General features: G+C 35.5%; 4 protein-coding genes across 5 annotated transcripts; all 4 read right to left on the bottom strand.

Annotated features, from left to right (window-relative positions):
• Positions 1-275: 275 nt before the first annotated feature.
• On the bottom strand, positions 276-1,136 carry LOC114182257 (cytochrome P450 CYP736A12-like). Its single transcript, XM_028069084.1, has one exon. It carries the CDS (start codon positions 1,016-1,018, stop codon positions 332-334), a length of 687 nt encoding a protein of 228 aa, XP_027924885.1. The 5' UTR covers positions 1,019-1,136; the 3' UTR covers positions 276-331.
• A 5,814-nt stretch (positions 1,137-6,950) lies between these two features.
• On the bottom strand, positions 6,951-10,061 carry LOC114182253. 2 transcript variants are annotated; one of them, XM_028069081.1, is made up of 3 exons: positions 9,963-10,061; positions 9,779-9,856; positions 6,951-8,270 (listed from the first exon to the last, which is right to left on the bottom strand). In XM_028069081.1, the coding sequence occupies exon 3, from the start codon at positions 8,264-8,266 to the stop codon at positions 7,043-7,045; it is 1,224 nt and encodes a 407-aa protein (XP_027924882.1). In that variant the 5' UTR covers positions 8,267-8,270; positions 9,779-9,856; positions 9,963-10,061; the 3' UTR covers positions 6,951-7,042. The 2 variants fall into 2 exon arrangements, with proteins under 2 accessions (XP_027924882.1, XP_027924883.1); XM_028069082.1 differs by having other exon boundaries at positions 9,779-9,845.
• Positions 9,794-10,982, bottom strand: LOC114182007 (cytochrome P450 CYP736A12-like). The gene is made up of 3 exons (XM_028068747.1): positions 10,500-10,982; positions 9,963-10,025; positions 9,794-9,856 (listed from the first exon to the last, which is right to left on the bottom strand). Exons 1-3 carry the CDS (start codon positions 10,980-10,982, stop codon positions 9,794-9,796), a joined length of 609 nt encoding a protein of 202 aa, XP_027924548.1.
• Positions 10,983-15,410: 4,428 nt separating this feature from the next.
• Positions 15,411-17,861, bottom strand: LOC114180986 (cytochrome P450 CYP736A12-like). The gene is made up of 2 exons (XM_028067293.1): positions 17,158-17,861; positions 15,411-16,321 (listed from the first exon to the last, which is right to left on the bottom strand). The coding sequence occupies exons 1-2, from the start codon at positions 17,824-17,826 to the stop codon at positions 15,497-15,499; spliced, it is 1,494 nt and encodes a 497-aa protein (XP_027923094.1). The 5' UTR covers positions 17,827-17,861; the 3' UTR covers positions 15,411-15,496.
• Between the last annotated feature and the right edge of the window lie 1,915 nt (positions 17,862-19,776).

The raw sequence follows: 19,776 nt of genomic DNA, 5'->3' as shown, positions 1-19,776 counted from the left end.
TGTGATGTTTTCTTATATAGATTGTTCTAAAATATACAAAACAAAGACATTCACTCAAAATACTAAATACAGGTAGCACAATTGCAAAAACAAAAAATAGAGAAAAATATATTAACTCTCACCTTGTAATGAATTATAACAAACAAAAATAGTTAGACTTAAACCATTCAATTTAATTAAAAAACATTAGATTACTTAAACCCAAAATAAAAATTATTGTTGAAATTATTTTATTATTTTATTAAATGTGTCACATGTATGAAATAGGAATTGAAATCAACCACAAATATATCTAGATAGACCTTACTTTGCTTTAGTATTCTCTCTTAACCTAAGTAGCTAGCTGGTAAATTGGCCTAGTTAAGAGATGTTTTTTTCTTGGTGTGCTGAGTCCAAATATCTCTTCCATATCTAACTCATCACAATGCATGCCTAATGGAAGCATCCAATCAAAACAATGCACCAGTTCAGCCAAAACAAGACTAATCGTAGTTAAACCTAAATGCATCCCAGGGCACCCTCTTCGACCTGACCCAAATGGTAAAATCCGAAAGTCATTTCCATGAAGGTCTACGTTGTCATTCTCAAACCTTGCAGGATCAAAAATCTCGGCCTTGTCCCAAACTTTAGGATCTCGTCCTATTGCCCATGCATTTATTATAACTCTTGTTTTTTTCTTTATGAAGTAACCGTCAATAATAACATCTTCTCTACACTCGCGTGGTATTAGTAAAGGTCCAATCGGGTGAAGCCTTAATGTTTCCTTCACCACCATGTTCAAATAAGACAACTTTTTCAAGTCATTTTCCCCCACGTGTTTGTTCATTCCGATCACATGTTTCAGCTCCTCTTGAAGTCTCTTCATGACAGATGGATGCCTCAAGAGTAGTGACATGGCCCAATCTATTGTTTTGGAAGAGGCTTCAGAAGATGCAATAATAATGTCTAATATAACCGCTTTCACGTTTGTTCTATCAATGATGTCATGGTGGTTCTGGATATCATTAGGTTGGTGCATGAGTGACAACAAAATATTCACAAAGTCCTTATTGTGTATTTTATCTTTGTCACAACGATTACTCTCGTGCTCTTGAATTATTTTCTCCAACAACTCGTCAAATGATTTCGCGGCCTTCTTTGATCTTCTTCTTATTCCCTGCACATGATCGCATGTACAGTTGTAAACCTTAACATCACTATTTCTTAAACATATTAAAGCATAATAAAGTAAAAATTTATATAGTTGAAAGTTGAGTATAGAAAAGAGAAGATATATGGTTATGAATTAATCATGATTTATACCGAATATTGGATTGTCATGATGTGAAACGTAAATATTTCATGTGTGTAAAAGAAAGTAACAATACATAATTTTATATCGAATAAATCTTTACTTCACTTCATGCCTATTATTTTATTTTATTTTTACAAATAAAAAATATGTTTTTAATAATCATACCATCCTAAAAATGAATTGTAAATTTGTTGGTAGTTGGTGGGTGTGAAAAGATATTTCTCATTCTATGAATATGTTTCTTGTATGGATATGAGTAAAGATGTCAAAATAAATTCAAAGTGGTGAATGAATTAGACTCACCACGGGTTTAAACTAGATTGAGTTGAAAAAATTTCATGCTTTTTAAAAATGAGTTGAATCGAACCCAACTCAATTAAATTTGGAATTTCCTTGATGGGAATTATTATTATAGTAGATCATATATATATATATATATATATATATATATATATATATATATATATATATATTCACATATCTTTAAGAAAAAATATAACTACTTCACAATTTAATAAATTAATATTTTTTATATTTTAATACATATTATTAGAATATATTTTAAAATGTATTTAGTTTTATCAAAGTGTAGTTTTTGTTTTATAATTGTTGGTGGGACAGAGACAAATTAGACGAAAACAAAGACAACACTTGTAACATCCCGTTTTTATAGTTTTTAAACTATGAAGCGAAACATTTAAATTTCAATAATTCAGAAGCAGTTAAGGACATAGGTCAGCATAACTAGTACAGTCATCCCAAAAGGAGTGCATACACTAATTTATGTACATCCCACATCACTGAGGGTTACAAAACGTCCTAACATTTACTAGAGAAATAAGTAACTACTACAGCCGGGAAGCGTCTAGGAACTCACTCAACCTCAGTCCGAGAAAGGTGTACCTTCACCTGCATTTTTATCTGCTCGCGCCATTCATTAAGGACGGTCATAGCAAAAGAGAATAGAAGACACCCAAAACACAAAAGAATCTAAAAGGGTAAGCTAACTGGGCACGGAATAAATCAAGCAAGTCACATTTCTACACTACCACAGCAAACATACTTTTGTCACCAATCAATTAAAATCAAATGCAGTCAATCCTGACTATAACATCACATCTCATTCTAGACTCGATATCCGGATTATGTAAGTGGCATTGGAGCTCTTGGTGATTTGCACTTGAAGTGGTCCCTTAACTCTGCAGAGTCTCAGGCACAAGGGGTATTCACCCAACCACTCTCAAGGTAAATCCCATCACCTCTATGATGGATCGGAATCATAGACCAGGACCTCCTGCTACTTCCCCCGACGTAATCCATCACACTCTATTTGAGTCTTAATGGTTACTGGAAGCGTCAGGATATCACCAATCTGAGTCCTCATGCCCTTACATTCACTAAATCACCCACTTTAGGATTTCCCTTGAAATCCTAACTATAACACACTCCATTCCCATCACATTCACACTCAATGGCTGTATACAGTTTAACATGCACAAAGATTTCATGCAATTATCAATTCTCATCATCTCATAGCAACCAATCAAGCATCAAAGAAGCAAAACAGTGGAAGAAAACAGCCTTCAGCAGGGGATCTCGCTTAGGCCAGAGGGTCTCGCCTAAGCTAGAGAGGTTATCTCGCTTAGGCGGGCTACCCTCGCCTGGGCGAGAGCCCTTACAGTGGCAAAAGAAAAATCTGGACGAATTCTCGCTCAGGCGAAGCTGGCTCGCCTAAGCGAGAGGTCGTCTCGCTCAAGCGACATCCAACTCGCCTAGGCGAGATTTCGTGAAGTGGCAGGGTTTCCCTTCTGATATTCTCGCTCAGGCGAGAGTAACTCGCCTAGGCGAAAATATCAGGAAATCCTCCCTGTTCTTCACATGCAAACTCGCCCAAACTTATCCCTCGCCCAAAACCACACACCAGCAACATCCAACATCAATTCAACGAACAATCATGCACTCAAAACGTTCACAAATACAATCCACACCAAAATAAGCTAAAGAGTTAGCTTCCCTTACCTAATTATCAAGAATTCACTTGGTGGAGTCAAGAAATTGGCAAAGTGGCAGAGTTTTCAGTCTTGATCTAAGAGGACCCTTCACCACAACAGGAAAAAGAAAGAATTACATGATCAGATTCGTAATTCAGAGGTAAATTCGGAAATTCTAGCTGGGCTTGAACCTAATTGGAGGTATAACTCACCAAAAAGGGTAGAGGCTGAGGGAGGAACTGCGGAGGGTCCTGCTGGCTGCCCCTTTCCAGAGTCTGAATGTGAAAGATAGAAACTGTGAGGTGGTAGTTCAGAGAAATGGGGGAGGAGAGGGCTGAGTTGCAGAGAGAACTTGAGAGAATGTGGAAGAAGAAGAGAAATGCTTCTATTTTTAGAAAGAAATAAAAGAGGGCATCACATTCTCCCTAACAACAAAAATTTTCGACCCGAAAATTGAGACTTACCAGAGAACAAGTGTGGGTATGACTTTCTTACATTTTCTTCTAATTCCCAAGTGGAATCACCTGTCCTCTTGTCCCAAATGACCTGGACTAGTCTAATGGATTTCCCTTTTAGCTGCCTCAACTGAATATCTCCTACACTCACGGGCTGAACCTCTACTGTGAGATCTCCCCTGATCCGCAGATCTTCCATCTCAAGTACATGGGAAGGGTCAGGTACATACTTTCTGAGCATTGAAACATGAAACACGGGGTGAAGGTTGGCCAAGGGAGGAGGTAGGGCAATCTCATATGCCACTGGTCCAATTCTTCTCAGAATCTGGTATGGACCGACGAACCTAGGAGACAACTTCTTCTGACGGATGGCTCTCCCCACGCCAGTAGTCGGGGTAATTCTCAAGAAAACATGGTCCCCTGGTTCAAACTCTAAAGGTCTTCTCCTCTGATCAGCATATGATTTCTGTCTGCTTTGAGATGCCTTCATTCTTTCTTGTATGAGCTTGACCTTCTCAGTAGTCTGCCTCAGGAGTTCTGGTCCCACTACCACTGATTCCCCATCCTGATACCAGCACAAGGGCGTCCTACATCTCCTGCCATAAAGGGCCTCATAAGGTGCCATGCCAATACTGGCGTGAAAGCTGTTATTATATGTAAACTCTACCAAAGGTAGGACCTCATCCCACGTACCCAGATGGTCCAGCACGCACGTCCGTAAAAGATCCTCAAGAGATTGGATAGTTCTCTCGGACTGCCCATCAGTCTGAGGGTGATACGCGGAGCTCATAGCCAACCTGCTACCCATAGCATCTTGCAGCGTCTGCCAAAAGCGAGAGGTGAATCTTGGGTCTCTATCAGAGACTATACTCGATGGCACACCATGCAACCTCACGATCTCACTGATATACAACTGTGCTAGCTTCACCATAGACATCCTCAAATTTACTGCTAAGAAATGAGCACTCTTGGTGAGACGGTCTACTATCACCCATATAGCATCGTGGTTCTTCACGGTTCGAGGCAAATGAGTGACAAAGTCCATAGCAATGCTATCCCACTTCCACTCGGGTATCTCAAGCTGCTGAAGCATTCCCCCCGGTCTCTGATGTTCTATCTTGGCCTTCTGACAGGTTAAACATGACGATACATATCGGGCGACATCCTGCTTCATGCCCGACCACCAGAACGATTCCTTCAGATCACGGTACATTTTAGTCATGCCTGGGTGCATGCTAAAACGACTCTTGTGCCCTTCCTCGAGAATCGTACCCTTCAACTCTAAGTCTTCGGGTATGCAAACCCTGCCTCTGAATCTCAGTACCCCATCACTTCCCATCAGAAAATCCTTGGCCTTCTCAGTACCAAGTGATTCTATTGTCCTCTGTAACTTGGGGTCCGACGGTTGCTTCTCCTTTATCTGCTTAAGGAAATCATTAGACACTGTGAGATGGTTACATCTAATGACTCCCTCATCCAAAACCACCTGCAACTGCATATCTCTAAACTGCTCCACCAGATCTAACTCTCTGACCATCATGAGAGCTGCGTGAACTGCCTTTCTGCTTAAGGCGTCTGCCACCACGTTTGCCTTCCCCGGGTGGTACAACAACTCAAAATCAAAGTCCTTTAGAAACTCCATCCACCGCCTCTGCCTCATGTTCAACTCCTTCTGGTCAAATAGATACTTCAAACTCTTATGATCACTGAAAACCTGAAATTGTGCACCATACAGGTAGTGTCTCCAGATCTTTAGTGCAAACACCACTGCTGCTAATTCCAAGTCGTGCGTGGGGTAGTTCTTCTCATGATTCTTCAACTGCCGTGAGGCGTAGGCCACCACTCTCCGTTCTTGCATCAGAACACATCCCAATCCCTGATGAGAGGCATCACAGTAAACCTCAAAGGGTTTACCAGCATCAGGAATCACCAACACTGGAGCGCTAGTCAACTTTTGCTTTAGCTTTAGAAAGCTCTCTTCACACCGGTCGGTCCAAGCAAACGGTTGATCCTTGCGGGTCAACTGGGTTAAGGGCGCTGCTATCCTGGAGAATCCTTCAATGAATCTCCTATAGTAACCTGCCAACCCCACAAAGCTCCTTACTTCAGTCACTGACTTAGGGCGTTCCCAATTTAGCACAGCTTCTACTTTAGACGGATCTACTGCTATGCCCTGAGCCGATATCATGTGTCCCAAGAACTGAACTGAAGTCATCCAAAACTCACATTTTGACCGTTTTGCATACAACTGCTTTTCCCTCAGTATGCTCAGAACTATCTTCAGATGCTCCGCATGTTCCTCTGGAGTCCGCGAGTAAATCAAGATATCATCTATGAAAACCACCACAAACTTGTCTAGGAATGGCCTGAAGATGCGGTTCATGTAGTCCATGAACAGAGCGGGGGCATTAGTCACACCAAACGGCATCACCACATACTCGTAGTGCCCGTATCTGGACCTGAAAGCGGTCTTCTGCACGTCATCAGACTTGACTCGAATCTGATGGTATCCTGACCTCAAATCAATCTTGGAGAACACCGCAGCACCGTGCAACTGATCCATCAAGTCGTCAATCCTGGGCAGAGGGTACTTGTTCTTGATGGTTAACTTATTCAGTTGTCGGTAATCCACACAGAGCCTGGAACTACCATCCTTCTTTTTAACTAGTAACACCGGCGCTCCCCAAGGTGACACGCTCGGCCTGATAAACTGTTTTTCTAGCAGCTCTTCAATTTGTTTCTTCAACTCCATTAGTTCAGCAGGAGCCATTCTGTAGGGTGCTATAGACACTGGTCCTGCTCCTGGCACCAGGTCAATGGAGAACTCTATCTCCCTAGTAGGGGGTAGGCCAGGCACTTCCTCAGGAAACACATCCGAGAAATCCCCCACTACAGGCACCTCCAAGGGTCCAACCTCGGTCTCCACGGATAACTGGGTTAGAATCAAGAAGCATTGAGATCCTTCCCTCAAGGCCCTGTCCACCTGCTGTGAGGACACCAACAGGTCTTCATCTTCTAAGCCAGGAAACAACACTTTCCTTTCGTTGCAGTCGATGAGAATGTGATTGGCAGACAGCCAATCCATCCCTAGGATGACATCTAGTCCCACCAAGGGCAAGCAGATGAGGTTTACCCTGTACTTGCGCCCCTCAACCTCGATCTTGCACCTAGCACACATGGTCGAGGTTCTGACCAACCCAGAAGCAGGTGTGGACACCACCAGGTCATACTGGAGCTCCTTCACCGGAAGACCCGACTCCACTACTCTAGACTCCGACACAAAAGAATGTGTCGCCCCCGAATCAAACAGAACATGCAAGCTCACCAGCTATCACACAAGACCCGATGATAAGGTTACCTGATCCAGCTGCCTCTGCACCCGTCACAGCATACACTCTGCCCACTGCCTGTGGTCTCGCACCTCCCCTCGACGGTTGTGACTGGGGCTGTGATGAAGGCCTCGACACCGTGTTCCGATCAACTGGGCAATCCTTGATGAAGTGGCCCACCTGGCCGCATCTATGGCATGTCCTCCTATCAGGAAGCTGGGGGCAGGCGCTCCTCAGATGGGGCCCCCTACAGTGGAAACACTGTGGCCTAAAAGGCTGTGACTGCTGGGGCTGATGCGGGAATCTCCTGGGCCCTTGGGGTTGAGGCCTAGAGTATGGCTTCCTTCGGTCATCATGTCTGTTCGTGGACCCAGATGGTCCTCCCACCTTCGGCTGAGACTTCTGCTGATCTTCAACTTCAGCCTTAAGCTTCTCCATCACTCTTGCCTTTTCTACCAAGGCAGGGAATTCCTTGATAGAAAGCGGGGCCACCATGAGCTTGAGGTCACCCCTCAATCCATTTTCAAACTTTCTGCACTGCCAGTCTTCTGCCATCTTCAGGGTGTGAAATCTACCCAAGTGTTTAAACTTTTCAGCGTACTCCGACACTGACATATCTCCTTGCACCAGCTGCAAGAACTCAATCTCCTTCGCATACCTCACACTATCTGGGAAGAATTCAGCATAGAACTTCTTCTTGAACAGTTCCCATGTGATGGTCTCGTGGCTGTCCTCCAACATCATCTTCATGCTGGACCACCAATGCACGGCCTCTCCAGCAAGAAGGTACTCAGTGTAAGCAAGCCTGTTCTCTGCAGGACATCTTTTAGCATCATAGATTCGTTCCATGTCCCGCATCCACTGGTCAGCTCCATCCGGGCTAACCTTGCCATCAAAGCGGGATGGATGGTGTTGTAGGAAATCCTCCAAACTCCACTCTTGCACTCGGGGCAGTGAAGCTTGGGAAGTACCAGCGGCTGCACGGCTTTCTCCTATCTGATGTAGAGCTTCCATGTGCCTTTGCTGGGCTGCTTCTGCTGCTAGTCTTGCAGACTCCATCTGCTGCAAGGCTAGATTCTGCTGATTCACCATGTTAGCGTTCTGCTGTTGTAGGGCTGTTATCATCGCCTCGATTGCTCCCACCCAATGAGGATTATCTGGGTTTGGAACAGGGGGTGGAGGAGGTCTAGGTGCCATAGCTCTGAGCACACAAAGGAGGAACCATCAGATTAGTCGACAGGTACAACAACTCAAGCCAAACACGCTACAAGGAACACACAACAGAAGCTAAGCAAGCTCACACCTACAGATCCTAGAGAAATCACTGCTCTGATACCAAAATTGTAACATCCCGTTTTTATAGTTTTTAAACTATGAAGCGAAACATTTAAATTTCAATAATTCAGAAGCAGTTAAGGACATAGGTCAGCATAACTAGTACAGTCATCCCAAAAGGAGTGCATACACTAATTTATGTACATCCCACATCACTGAGGGTTACAAAACGTCCTAACATTTACTAGAGAAATAAGTAACTACTACAGCCGGGAAGCGTCTAGGAACTCACTCAACCTCGGTCCGAGAAAGGTGTACCTTCACCTGCATTTTTATCTGCTCGCGCCATTCATTAAGGACGGTCATAGCAAAAGAGAATAGAAGACACCCAAAACACAAAAGAATCTAAAAGGGTAAGCTAACTGGGCACGGAATAAATCAAGCAAGTCACATTTCTACACTACCACAGCAAACATACTTTTGTCACCAATCAATTAAAATCAAATGCAGTCAATCCTGACTATAACATCACATCTCATTCTAGACTCGATATCCGGATTATGTAAGTGGCATTGGAGCTCTTGGTGATTTGCACTTGAAGTGGTCCCTTAACTCTGCAGAGTCTCAGGCACAAGGGGTATTCACCCAACCACTCTCAAGGTAAATCCCATCACCTCTATGATGGATCGGAATCATAGACCAGGACCTCCTGCTACTTCCCCCGACGTAATCCATCACACTCTATTTGAGTCTTAATGGTTACTGGAAGCGTCAGGATATCACCAATCTGAGTCCTCATGCCCTTACATTCACTAAATCACCCACTTTAGGATTTCCCTTGAAATCCTAACTATAACACACTCCATTCCCATCACATTCACACTCAATGGCTGTATACAGTTTAACATGCACAAAGATTTCATGCAATTATCAATTCTCATCATCTCATAGCAACCAATCAAGCATCAAAGAAGCAAAACAGTGGAAGAAAACAGCCTTCAGCAGGGGATCTCGCTTAGGCCAGAGGGTCTCGCCTAAGCTAGAGAGGTTATCTCGCTTAGGCGGGCTACCCTCGCCTGGGCGAGAGCCCTTACAGTGGCAAAAGAAAAATCTGGACGAATTCTCGCTCAGGCGAAGCTGGCTCGCCTAAGCGAGAGGTCGTCTCGCTCAAGCGACATCCAACTCGCCTAGGCGAGATTTCGTGAAGTGGCAGGGTTTCCCTTCTGATATTCTCGCTCAGGCGAGAGTAACTCGCCTAGGCGAAAATATCAGGAAATCCTCCCTGTTCTTCACATGCAAACTCGCCCAAACTCATCCCTCGCCCAAAACCACACACCAGCAACATCCAACATCAATTCAACGGACAATCATGCACTCAAAACGTTCACAAATACAATCCACACCAAAATAAGCTAAAGAGTTAGCTTCCCTTACCTAATTATCAAGAATTCACTTGGTGGAGTCAAGAAATTGGCAAAGTGGCAGAGTTTTCAGTCTTGATCTAAGAGGACCCTTCACCACAACAGGAAAAAGAAAGAATTACATGATCAGATTCGTAATTCAGAGGTAAATTCGGAAATTCTAGCTGGGCTTGAACCTAATTGGAGGTATAACTCACCAAAAAGGGTAGAGGCTGAGGGAGGAACTGCGGAGGGTCCTGCTGGCTGCCCCTTTCCAGAGTCTGAATGTGAAAGATAGAAACTGTGAGGTGGTAGTTCAGAGAAATGGGGGAGGAGAGGGCTGAGTTGCAGAGAGAACTTGAGAGAATGTGGAAGAAGAAGAGAAATGCTTCTGTTTTTAGAAAGAAATAAAAGAGGGCATCACAACACTAAACTAAAAAAAAAATACTTGTACACACTTTTATACTCATTTAACATATTAATTTTTATCATAAAAAATATATCTCAACCTACTATTGTCCTTTTCTTTTGTTGTGAAATTCAAAAATAAGGATATCATTGAAAATTATAATAAAGAAAAAGTAGATATATGTATTTGTAGATTGTAAGTAAGTCCTCAATCTCAGCATCTGTATCCACCAGAAAAATATATATATTATTGCACAACTTCATCATCATATGTTATGAAAAATAATGTAATGAGTGCATATGTTAACAAGTTATAGCTGCAACATATCTATGATGAAATTTGATACCTGAAAATCAAACACCTCAAGCCAGGGCATGTAATCTGCAAGATTGAAAGCTCCAAGCAAGTTCATCACCTCTTCAATCAGAAATTTTAAGTCAAATCTGTCATCTTTGGCACGCCCCAACACCATTTTGAACACTATGTTCTCCATAAGCTCTCCCAGCAAATTACTCAGATCCACAACTTCACCTAATTCTGCAGAATTTTTCAGTGACTTCACCAACACTCTCAACTCCTCTCTCCTCAGAGGAGCAAAAATCTCAACCTTTGAGACACTCAGAAGCTGCACAGTGCACACTTTCCTCACGTGGCGCCAGTATGCACTGTACTCACAAAAGGCCATACCTTTATTGCCATAAGAAAGAAATTCTGAGGCTTGGGTTCTGGGTCTGCTGGCAAAAACAATGTCATGGGTTTTGAGGAACAGTTCTGCAGTTTGTGGGGAAGAAACCACTATGGCTGGGACCTGCCCTAGCTTTAAGGACATTATGGGACCATATTTTGTGGCAAGAGATTGAAAGCTCCGATGTGGGAGTTTCCCTAGCATGTGAAGGTTTCCTATAATTGGCAAGGATTTGGGACCTGGTGCAGTTCTCCCATGATGTTTGTTTTTGAACACAAAAACAATAAATGAGAGTGTGATGAAGAGGATAGCTAGTACTTGAAACAACATTTCTGAGTAGTTTTTAGTTGCTTAATGAGAAATAATATATAAGTGTAGAGTATTTATAGACCACAATGGTATTTGATGTGCAAATAAAAAAGAAATATATATACTTACAAAATTTTGAAATGATAATTGGAAATTATAAAATTAATTTTCTGAGTTGTACCTTTTCTTTATAATAATAAGACTTGTTGTAATTTTGTAGGATTTTAATAAATTATAAAAAATAATCAAATTGAATTATAAAGGGTATTTGAAAAAATAAATTGCTATAATTCTCAAGACAAAAAAGGTAATTAGTATTTGTTAAATAAAGTATAATAATAAATATTTTTTTAACATAAAATATTATAACTAAAATTTTACATAAATTGATACCTTTAAATATAAATTTTAATTTTAATTTATAATGAATAATTTAAATTATGATATTAGAATTTGTTCTCTCTTTCTACTCTGATGTAACCAAAAATCATATCAGAATATTTTAATCATATATAATTCAAAAGTTATTAAAATTTACTTTACAAATAGAGATAAAAATGATAAATTGAATATTTCTAGAAAATTAAATATATTGTTAGATAAACAAAAGAAAAGTAATTTGACATGATTAAAAAACTCAAATTTTTAATCTATATAAAATGTATATTTGAAGGAAAGAGAAAAAAAAAGTATTGAGAATATTTAAAGATAATCTAAAAGAGGTTCGTAATTATATATTACATATTGTAATTTATAATAGAAATAAGTTAAGACAGCATTTAAAAAAATAGTTGAGTCACTAGTTTTAGTTGTATATTAATAAACAGATAGATAAATCAATGTGCATATGCAAGTAAGTTTACACTTATATTATTTAACAAGGACAAGTATCATCACTAGGATATCTACTTTTGAAAAAGAAAATTAAAAAACTGATTAGAATTAATTTTAGCAGTTATACACTTAATAATCACTAAAAAAAATCACTTTTTTCTATGGACAAACATAGTATATAATATATAAAATTTATATATAATTAGATATTATCTACGGATTATATACGAAATAAAATTCGTATATAATTCGGATCATATATAATATTACATACAAAATCATCTGTAAATAATACAATTTATAAAAAATTACATACAAAATTAATATAATTCGTATGTAAATTACATACAAAATAATCCGTATATAATTTACCCAAAATACATACTTATGTATTACAAACGAAATAATCAGTGTGTAAATTACATAAAAAAGATTCCATATATAATTGCATCAATGACATTAAAATTTGATACCAACATTTCTTTCACTAAATCCAACTTCTCTATGTTTTCAAGAAAATAGTATATTATCCAAAATATAGAAAATTGGATGAGTTGCGCCATTTGGGTAAAAATAGGTGAAAATGTCTGTTTCGTGTGAGATTTGGATAGAAGAAAAAATTAGGTTGGAAAATAAAACTAAAATATAAAATAAAAATTAATTCAATGTTAAAATTTAATTTTTAAATATTTTTTATTTAAAATTCATATATAAATTTTGTATCAAAAATATATTTTCATTTACATACACATTTTACATATGAAAGTGGATAAATATTAACTTGCTATTATATATGAAAAAAATCCGTATATAATACGATTTTATATACATATACAAATTTGTATGTAAAATTATATGTAAAAGTTAATTTACTTACAAGTTATAATCCGTGTGTAATTATTTATAGATAATTTTAATTTTTTTTTATAATAAATCTCACATAAATCAAAACTAAAAATAATTTAATAAATCCTTAATTTACTTAAACGTCCTCAAACTTTTACTGAATTTCAAATGTAACAATTAACAATTATAATATTATTTAAAAGTACAATGACTCTCTGAAGAAAGTAATACATAAAGTATTCTTAGGTTGGAGTCATTCTCACCTTAAATCCCACGTTCGATGAACATGGAGAGAAATCAAACAAAAGTGTTGCAAATTTCTTATTTCAGTAATGTCGGCAACTCCTTTCTAACAAGTCCAGAAAATAAAAGTAACAAGGATACACGAGAAATAAATACAAGTTAGGCTAATTAAATATAGGGATATATGTGATTTTAGTTCTTTAATTTAAAAGATGACTTTTTAATTCAATAACGTCAAATTCTTTTATGTGTTAAACGATGTTATAATAGTTATTTGAATTTAACATGTCAAATGACGTAAATTTCTCAAATGTCACTAACGTGAAACATTGTTTAACATTTAAAAAGTTGGTGCCATTTATTTTTGAAAAAAAACTATATTCATCTATTTTTAAAATTTATGATCAAAATATATCAAACTTTCAAATAGACAAATTTTAATTTTGCATCCAAATTTAAAGATTAAAAATATATTTAATTTGTAAATATATAAATTTTCATTTTCATTAATGATCATAATTTTAAAAAACTAAATATTATTTATATTCATATCTAATTAAGTTTTTTTTGAAAATGTTTAAACCAATTTAAATAGTGATTAAGATTTATTTATGATTCCTAATCATGTGTCTTTCACTCTTCCGAGAAAGAACACAAGTTTTACACTGATATAAATAATGTTTTTGGATTCTGTAGATGAAATAAATAAGCAGGAACAATTTATTAGTTTCGAATTTAAGATTTAGGTATGTGTATTGTGTCTTTATACACCAAAAAAAAATTAAGATAATGTGAAAGACATAAATGTTAAACCAATATTTTCCTTTTCTTTCAGACTCAAACCAAAGGTGGCACTGCGAGAATATGAGGTCATTTCTGGCACTCAACTTTTTTATATATAATATTTAATATTTAATAAAATATATTAATATTTTCTCCACCACATGATAATTCAATTCTCACCAAGCAACCTTATACATGTGGCAACCTTTAAAACTCGATCAATGAACTATTTCATAGATCCATTGTTTTTCATTCTAACTACTTCACATCATCTTATCACATTTAAAACATGCATTATATTGATAATTTGTTAAAATGTTAAGAAGTGAAAAGCTTATTAGAGAAAAGACAAATAATAAAAATTTCAAGATCAATTTTATATTAATACTAAATTTACTTTTAATAAAAAATACTAATTATTAAATACTAAAAATATATTCAATCATCTTAACATCATAATATTAACAAAGTTGAAATAAAATTAATAAAATTAAAGTTTTTCTTGTGGTGTAACATATAGATAATTTTTCATAGATTATAAACAATTTTTTGTGGTATATTTAATTTTTTCATTATAATAAAAAAATCAATATTTATTATACTAAAAAGACTATTTGTCCTATTTTATGTCAGAAACAATGGAGCTTATATAAATTTACCGACATGAATAACATTTTTTCTACCATTTTTGCTAAAAAATACTTTTAAATAGTAATCAATTTTTGTGACAAAATATTGTTAGTCATGATCAATTTATATACCAGTTTACAAAATAAAAAATTATTGATTACTAAAATAGTCATCGTTGCAAGTAAAAAACTATAATTAGTCGTTAAATTGATCACTAATTAATTAAAGACTAATTTGAAAACTAATTCTTTTGGTAGCAGAAACCTTGATAGGTAATGTTTAGTGATTCATCTATAAATCAATTTCTTTAGTAGCCAAAACCTTCATAACTAAATTTTATAGATCAATTATAATATTTTATTTATAATAATGACTATTTTAGTAACCAATACTTTTTTATTTTGTAAATTTTATTTTCACGAGCATGTCATCTACTTCTTTTACAATGATTATATAACTCTTACAACAATATTATAATTTTTTTCATGTCACAACATTTACTCATGTGAACACATATATCAACATGTGAACATATGCACAGAGCAATGTCATTTGCCACATCAGTACATCTTTATTGTTATCGGATCAAGATGAATAAATTTACTTATTATTACAATTTGTAATGAAAATGATTCAAATTTTTAGACAGACAAAATTCAATTTTGGGTGAAAACTAAAGGATTAAAAATATATTTCACCATATTATTTTTAAATAATACAAAATTTTTAACTCACTTTAAACTCTTAAACCACTCCTTAATTTGCCTTAGAATGAAAAACAATGTCATCAATACGGAATATAAGTATCGTTATTTCAAAAACAAAAATAGATAGACCTAAACCATTGAATTGATAAAACACTTGATCACTTAAATCCAAAATAAAAATGATTATTCAAATTATCTTATCATATTGTTGTTATATATGTCACATGACTTAAATTGAAATTGAAATTGAAATAAGTAACAAATATATCAAGATGACCTTGCTCTACATTAATATCATCTCTTAACCTAAGTAGTTAGTCGATAAAGTGGTCTAATTAACAAATGCTTCTTTCTCGGTGTGGTGAGTCCAAATATCTCTTCCATGTCTAACTCATCAGAAGTCATGCCCAATGGAAGCACCCAATCAAAACAGTGCACCAATTCAGCCAAAACAAGACTAATTGTGGTTAATCCCATATGAATCCCAGGGCACCCTCTTCGACCTGAGCCGAATGGTAAAATTTTAAAGTCTTTTCCACGAACGTCTACGTTATTATTCTCAAACCTTGTAGGATTGAAAATCTCGGCCTTGTCCCAAGCTTTAGGATCTCGTCCTATAGCCCAAGCATTTATTATAACCCTTGATTTTTTCTTTATGAAATAACCATCAATGGTGACATCTTCTCTACACTCACGAGGTATTAACAAAGGTGCAACTGGGTGTAACCTTAGCGTTTCCTTCACCACCATGTTCAAATAAGACAACTTTTCCAAGTCATTTTCCACCACATGTCTACTCATTCCAACCACATGTTCCAACTCCTCTTGAAGTCTCTTCATCATACTTGGGTGCCTTAAGAGTTGTGACATGGCCCACTCTATTGTTGTGGAAGAGGTGTCAAATGCTGCAGTGATCATGTCTAATATGATAGCTTTCACGTTTGTTCTATCAATGATGTCTTCATGGTTTTGAAGATCAATAGGTTGATGAACAAGTGACAACAAAATGTCAACAAAATCCATATTGTGATTTTCATCTTTGTCATATAAATTACTTTCATGTTCTTGGATTATTTGCTCCATTAACTCGTCAAATGACTTTGCCGCTTTCTTCAATCTTCTTGTTATTCCCTACAAAAATGGTTGTATATGTATAGGGGATAAATAAATCTTAACATCATTGTTTCTAAAACATATTAATTCATCTATTTTTCTTAATAATGTATTATACTATAATAAAATAATAATTTATATAATCATAAGATAGGTGTGAATTAATCATGATGTATACCGAAGTTGAATAGTTTTAATGATTATATTAAAATTGGATTGTGAAATGGTTAGTAAATCTTAAAAAAGATCATTTGTCAAATGTTTCACATGTGTGTAAAAAAAAATAACAACACATATAATTTTATATCTAATAAATTTTACATTTACATATCTCTGAAAAAATATAACTAATTCACAATTTAATATATTAATAATTTGTATATTTTAATATATATTGTAAAATATATTTAGTTTTATAAAATATACTTTTTGTTTTATAATTGATTGGTGGGACATAGACAAATCAGACAAAAACAAACATAAGGCTGAACTTTTTCTTTTGTTTTAAGAATCGAAGATGAGGATATGAATGAAAATTATAAATTTATAATAAAGAAAAAGTATATATATATATATATATATATATATATATATATATATATATATGTATTTGTAGTGGTTGTAACTAATTGGTGAAGGATTGATAACATCAAATCACCTGTATCCACCAGAAAACAAAGCTTTTCATAAGTTGTTTCGTGCTACTGATATATAATTTCATCACTTGTGATACAAATACTGATTTTTTAATAGGTTTCTTCAAAATCATTTGGCTATATATGTTATATTGCACCACTTCATCATATATGTTATGAAAACTGATTGCAACATATGGATGATTGAATTTGATATACCTGAGGATCAAACACCCCAAGCCAGGGCATGTAATCTGCAAGATTGAAAGCTCCAACCAAGTTCATCACCTCGTGAGTCAGCAATTTGAAGTCAAATCTATCATCTTTGGCACGTCCCAACACCATTTTGAAGACGATGTTCTCCATCAGCTCTCCCAGTAACTGACTCAGATCCACGACTTCACCTGATTCTGCAGAATTTTTGAGCGACTTCACCAACACTCCCAACTCCTCTCTCCTCAGAGGACCAAACATTTCAACCTTTGAGGCACTCAGGAGCTGCAGAGTGCACACTTTCCTCATGTTGCGCCAGTAGGCACTGTACTCAGAAAAGGCCATACCTTTGCTGCCATAAGAAAGAAATTCTGAGGCTTGGATTTTGGGTCTGCTGGCAAAAACAGTGTCATGGGTTTTGAGGAACAGTTCTGCAGTTTCTGGAGAAGAAACTACTATGGTTGGGACCTGCCCTAGCTTTAAGGACATTATGGGACCATATTTTGTGGCAAGAGATTGAAGGCTTCGATGTGGGAGTTTTCCTAGCATGTGAAGGTTACCGATAATTGGCAAAGGTTTGGGACCGGGTGCAGTTCTCCTTTGATGTTTTTTTTGGAACAGAACAACAATGAATGAGAGTGTGATGAAGATGATAGCTAGTGCTTGAAGCAACATTTTTTAGTAGTTTAGTTGCTTAATGAGAATAAGAGATATAAGTGTAGGGTATTTATAGACCACAATGTTTTTTTATGTGAAAATTATATATATATATATATATATATATATATACTTTGAATAAATTTTTCAAATGTATTGAAAATTGTAAAGTTAATTTTGTGAGTTTTACTTTTTATTTGGAGACCTAATCGATTTGAAAATTTTTAATTGAATCTTGATAAATTTTTATGATTTATTGACTATTTAGAAATTTCAAATTTTTAATTAAATTTTTGGTGTCAATTTTTTTGTCATGTTAATTTAATGATGTGACGGGATGACATAATTATTATCATGTCATTTTATTAAATTTTTGTTACAAATGATTTTATTATTTTAATATTTTAATATTTTAAATTTTTATAAAATTATAAACAGATAGATAAGTTATACAATAGATATTGTAATTTATAATAGAAATATATTAATAAAACAATGTGTACATGCAAGTAATTTACGCATGTATTATTTAACAAGGACAAGTATCATCACTAGGATATCTACTTTTGAAAAAGAAAACTAAAAAAGTAATAATTATTAAAAATAATTTTATCAGTTATACACTTAATAATCTCACATAAATTAAAACTAAAAACAATTTAAATAAATCCTTAATTTTCTTAAACGTCTTCAAACTTTTTAATGAATTTGAAATGTAATAATTAACACTAATAATTTTATCTAGAGTACAATGAATCTCTGAAGAAAGTAATACAGAAGTTAGTCCTATTGGTGGGAGTCATTCTCACCTTAAATCCCATGTTCGATGAACATGGAAAGAAATCAAACAAAAACGTTGCTTTCAAAGGGTAGCTGCAAATTTCTTATTTTTGTAAGGTGGGCAACTCCTTTCTACAAGTCCTGAAACACAAGTAAGAAGGATACACAAGAAATAATCACAAGTCAGGCTAAATAAATATAAGGTTATATATGGTTTTTGTTCTTAAATTTGGATTTCAAATTAAAATTTATGGCTTTTGTACATGTTAAATGATGTTATAAATTGTTATTTAAGTTAGAAAGTGTTAAATGATGTAGACATCTCAAATGTTATTAATACAAAAGAGAGATTTGACACAAATTATTTTTGAGATTCTACTCTAATTCTACAACGGAAACGTGTCAAGGCGAGGTAAAAGTAGTGAATTTAAGCTTGGGTCGAAGCCTATATGTGAAGAACAAAAAGTAAACATTAAACAAACCAAAACAAATGCGAGATACTTGATGAACCTTGACGAACCTGCGACGAAGACCAAAATATGTTACTGTGTGTTTTCTCATTTTGAATAAACATTAAATAAACCAAAACAAATGTGAGAAAGAGGAAAATGACCCTTCAAACAATAAGTGATGGTTAGTGGTGACCAAGAATGGAAATTGAGAAGAGAGGGGAACAAGATACTTTGCAAGGAGAGGAGCTGAGATGTTTCACAATGGAGAAAAATTTTGCATGGACCAACAATGGAGAAGTAACTTTCAAAAATGGCATAAGAGCTTCGCATTTGCAATGGAGACAACAACGCAATGTTATGTAAAGAAGTAACTTTTCTAACAATTCAACTTTAGATCAGGGATAATAAAAATACTCGTACCTGCGAGTATGTGCAGATAAAATTTGCGACGAATTGTTGGTACCTACACGTATTTATTATCATGGGTTGGTATTTATTATCCGCGGGTAACCAGTATTTTAATACTCGTTTATAAATGTGTTGGGTGCAGGTATTATACTATCTCTACATGCGGGTATTCGTTACTTACAAAATATTAAAATTAAAATTTATTTTATTTTTATTATGTTAAATTTAATTAAAATTAAAATTTAATTTATATTTTATTAAATTAAGTTTAATTAAAATTTAATTTTTATTAAATTTAATTTTTATTTTATTTTATACTTTTTTGTAA

This window comes from Vigna unguiculata, chromosome 4 (genome assembly GCF_004118075.2).
Source record: "Vigna unguiculata cultivar IT97K-499-35 chromosome 4, ASM411807v1, whole genome shotgun sequence".
NCBI classification, from domain to species: domain Eukaryota; kingdom Viridiplantae; phylum Streptophyta; class Magnoliopsida; order Fabales; family Fabaceae; genus Vigna; species Vigna unguiculata.
The sequence above is the reverse complement of the archived record's forward strand: the minus strand, read 5'-3'. Positions and strand labels throughout refer to the sequence as shown.

Coding starts and splice junctions, on each gene's coding strand:
- LOC114182253 (XM_028069081.1), bottom strand. CDS start 8,266: ATGGCACCTAGACCTCCTCCACCCCCTGTTCCAAACCCAGATAATCCT.
- LOC114182257 (XM_028069084.1), bottom strand. CDS start 1,018: ATGCACCAACCTAATGATATCCAGAACCACCATGACATCATTGATAGA.
- LOC114180986 (XM_028067293.1), bottom strand. CDS start 17,826: ATGTTGCTTCAAGCACTAGCTATCATCTTCATCACACTCTCATTCATT. Junction 16,322..17,157: donor TTGGGGTGTTTGATCCTCAG/GTATATCAAATT, acceptor CCATTTTTGTAG/GGAATAACAAGAAGATTGAA.
- LOC114182007 (XM_028068747.1), bottom strand. CDS start 10,982: ATGTCCTTAAAGCTAGGGCAGGTCCCAGCCATAGTGGTTTCTTCCCCA. Junction 10,026..10,499: donor TTGAGGTGTTTGATTTTCAG/GTATCAAATTTC, acceptor TTTCACATTCAG/ACTCTGGAAAGGGGCAGCCA. Junction 9,857..9,962: donor CTCAGCCTCTACCCTTTTTG/GTGAGTTATACC, acceptor GTTGTGGTGAAG/GGTCCTCTTAGATCAAGACT.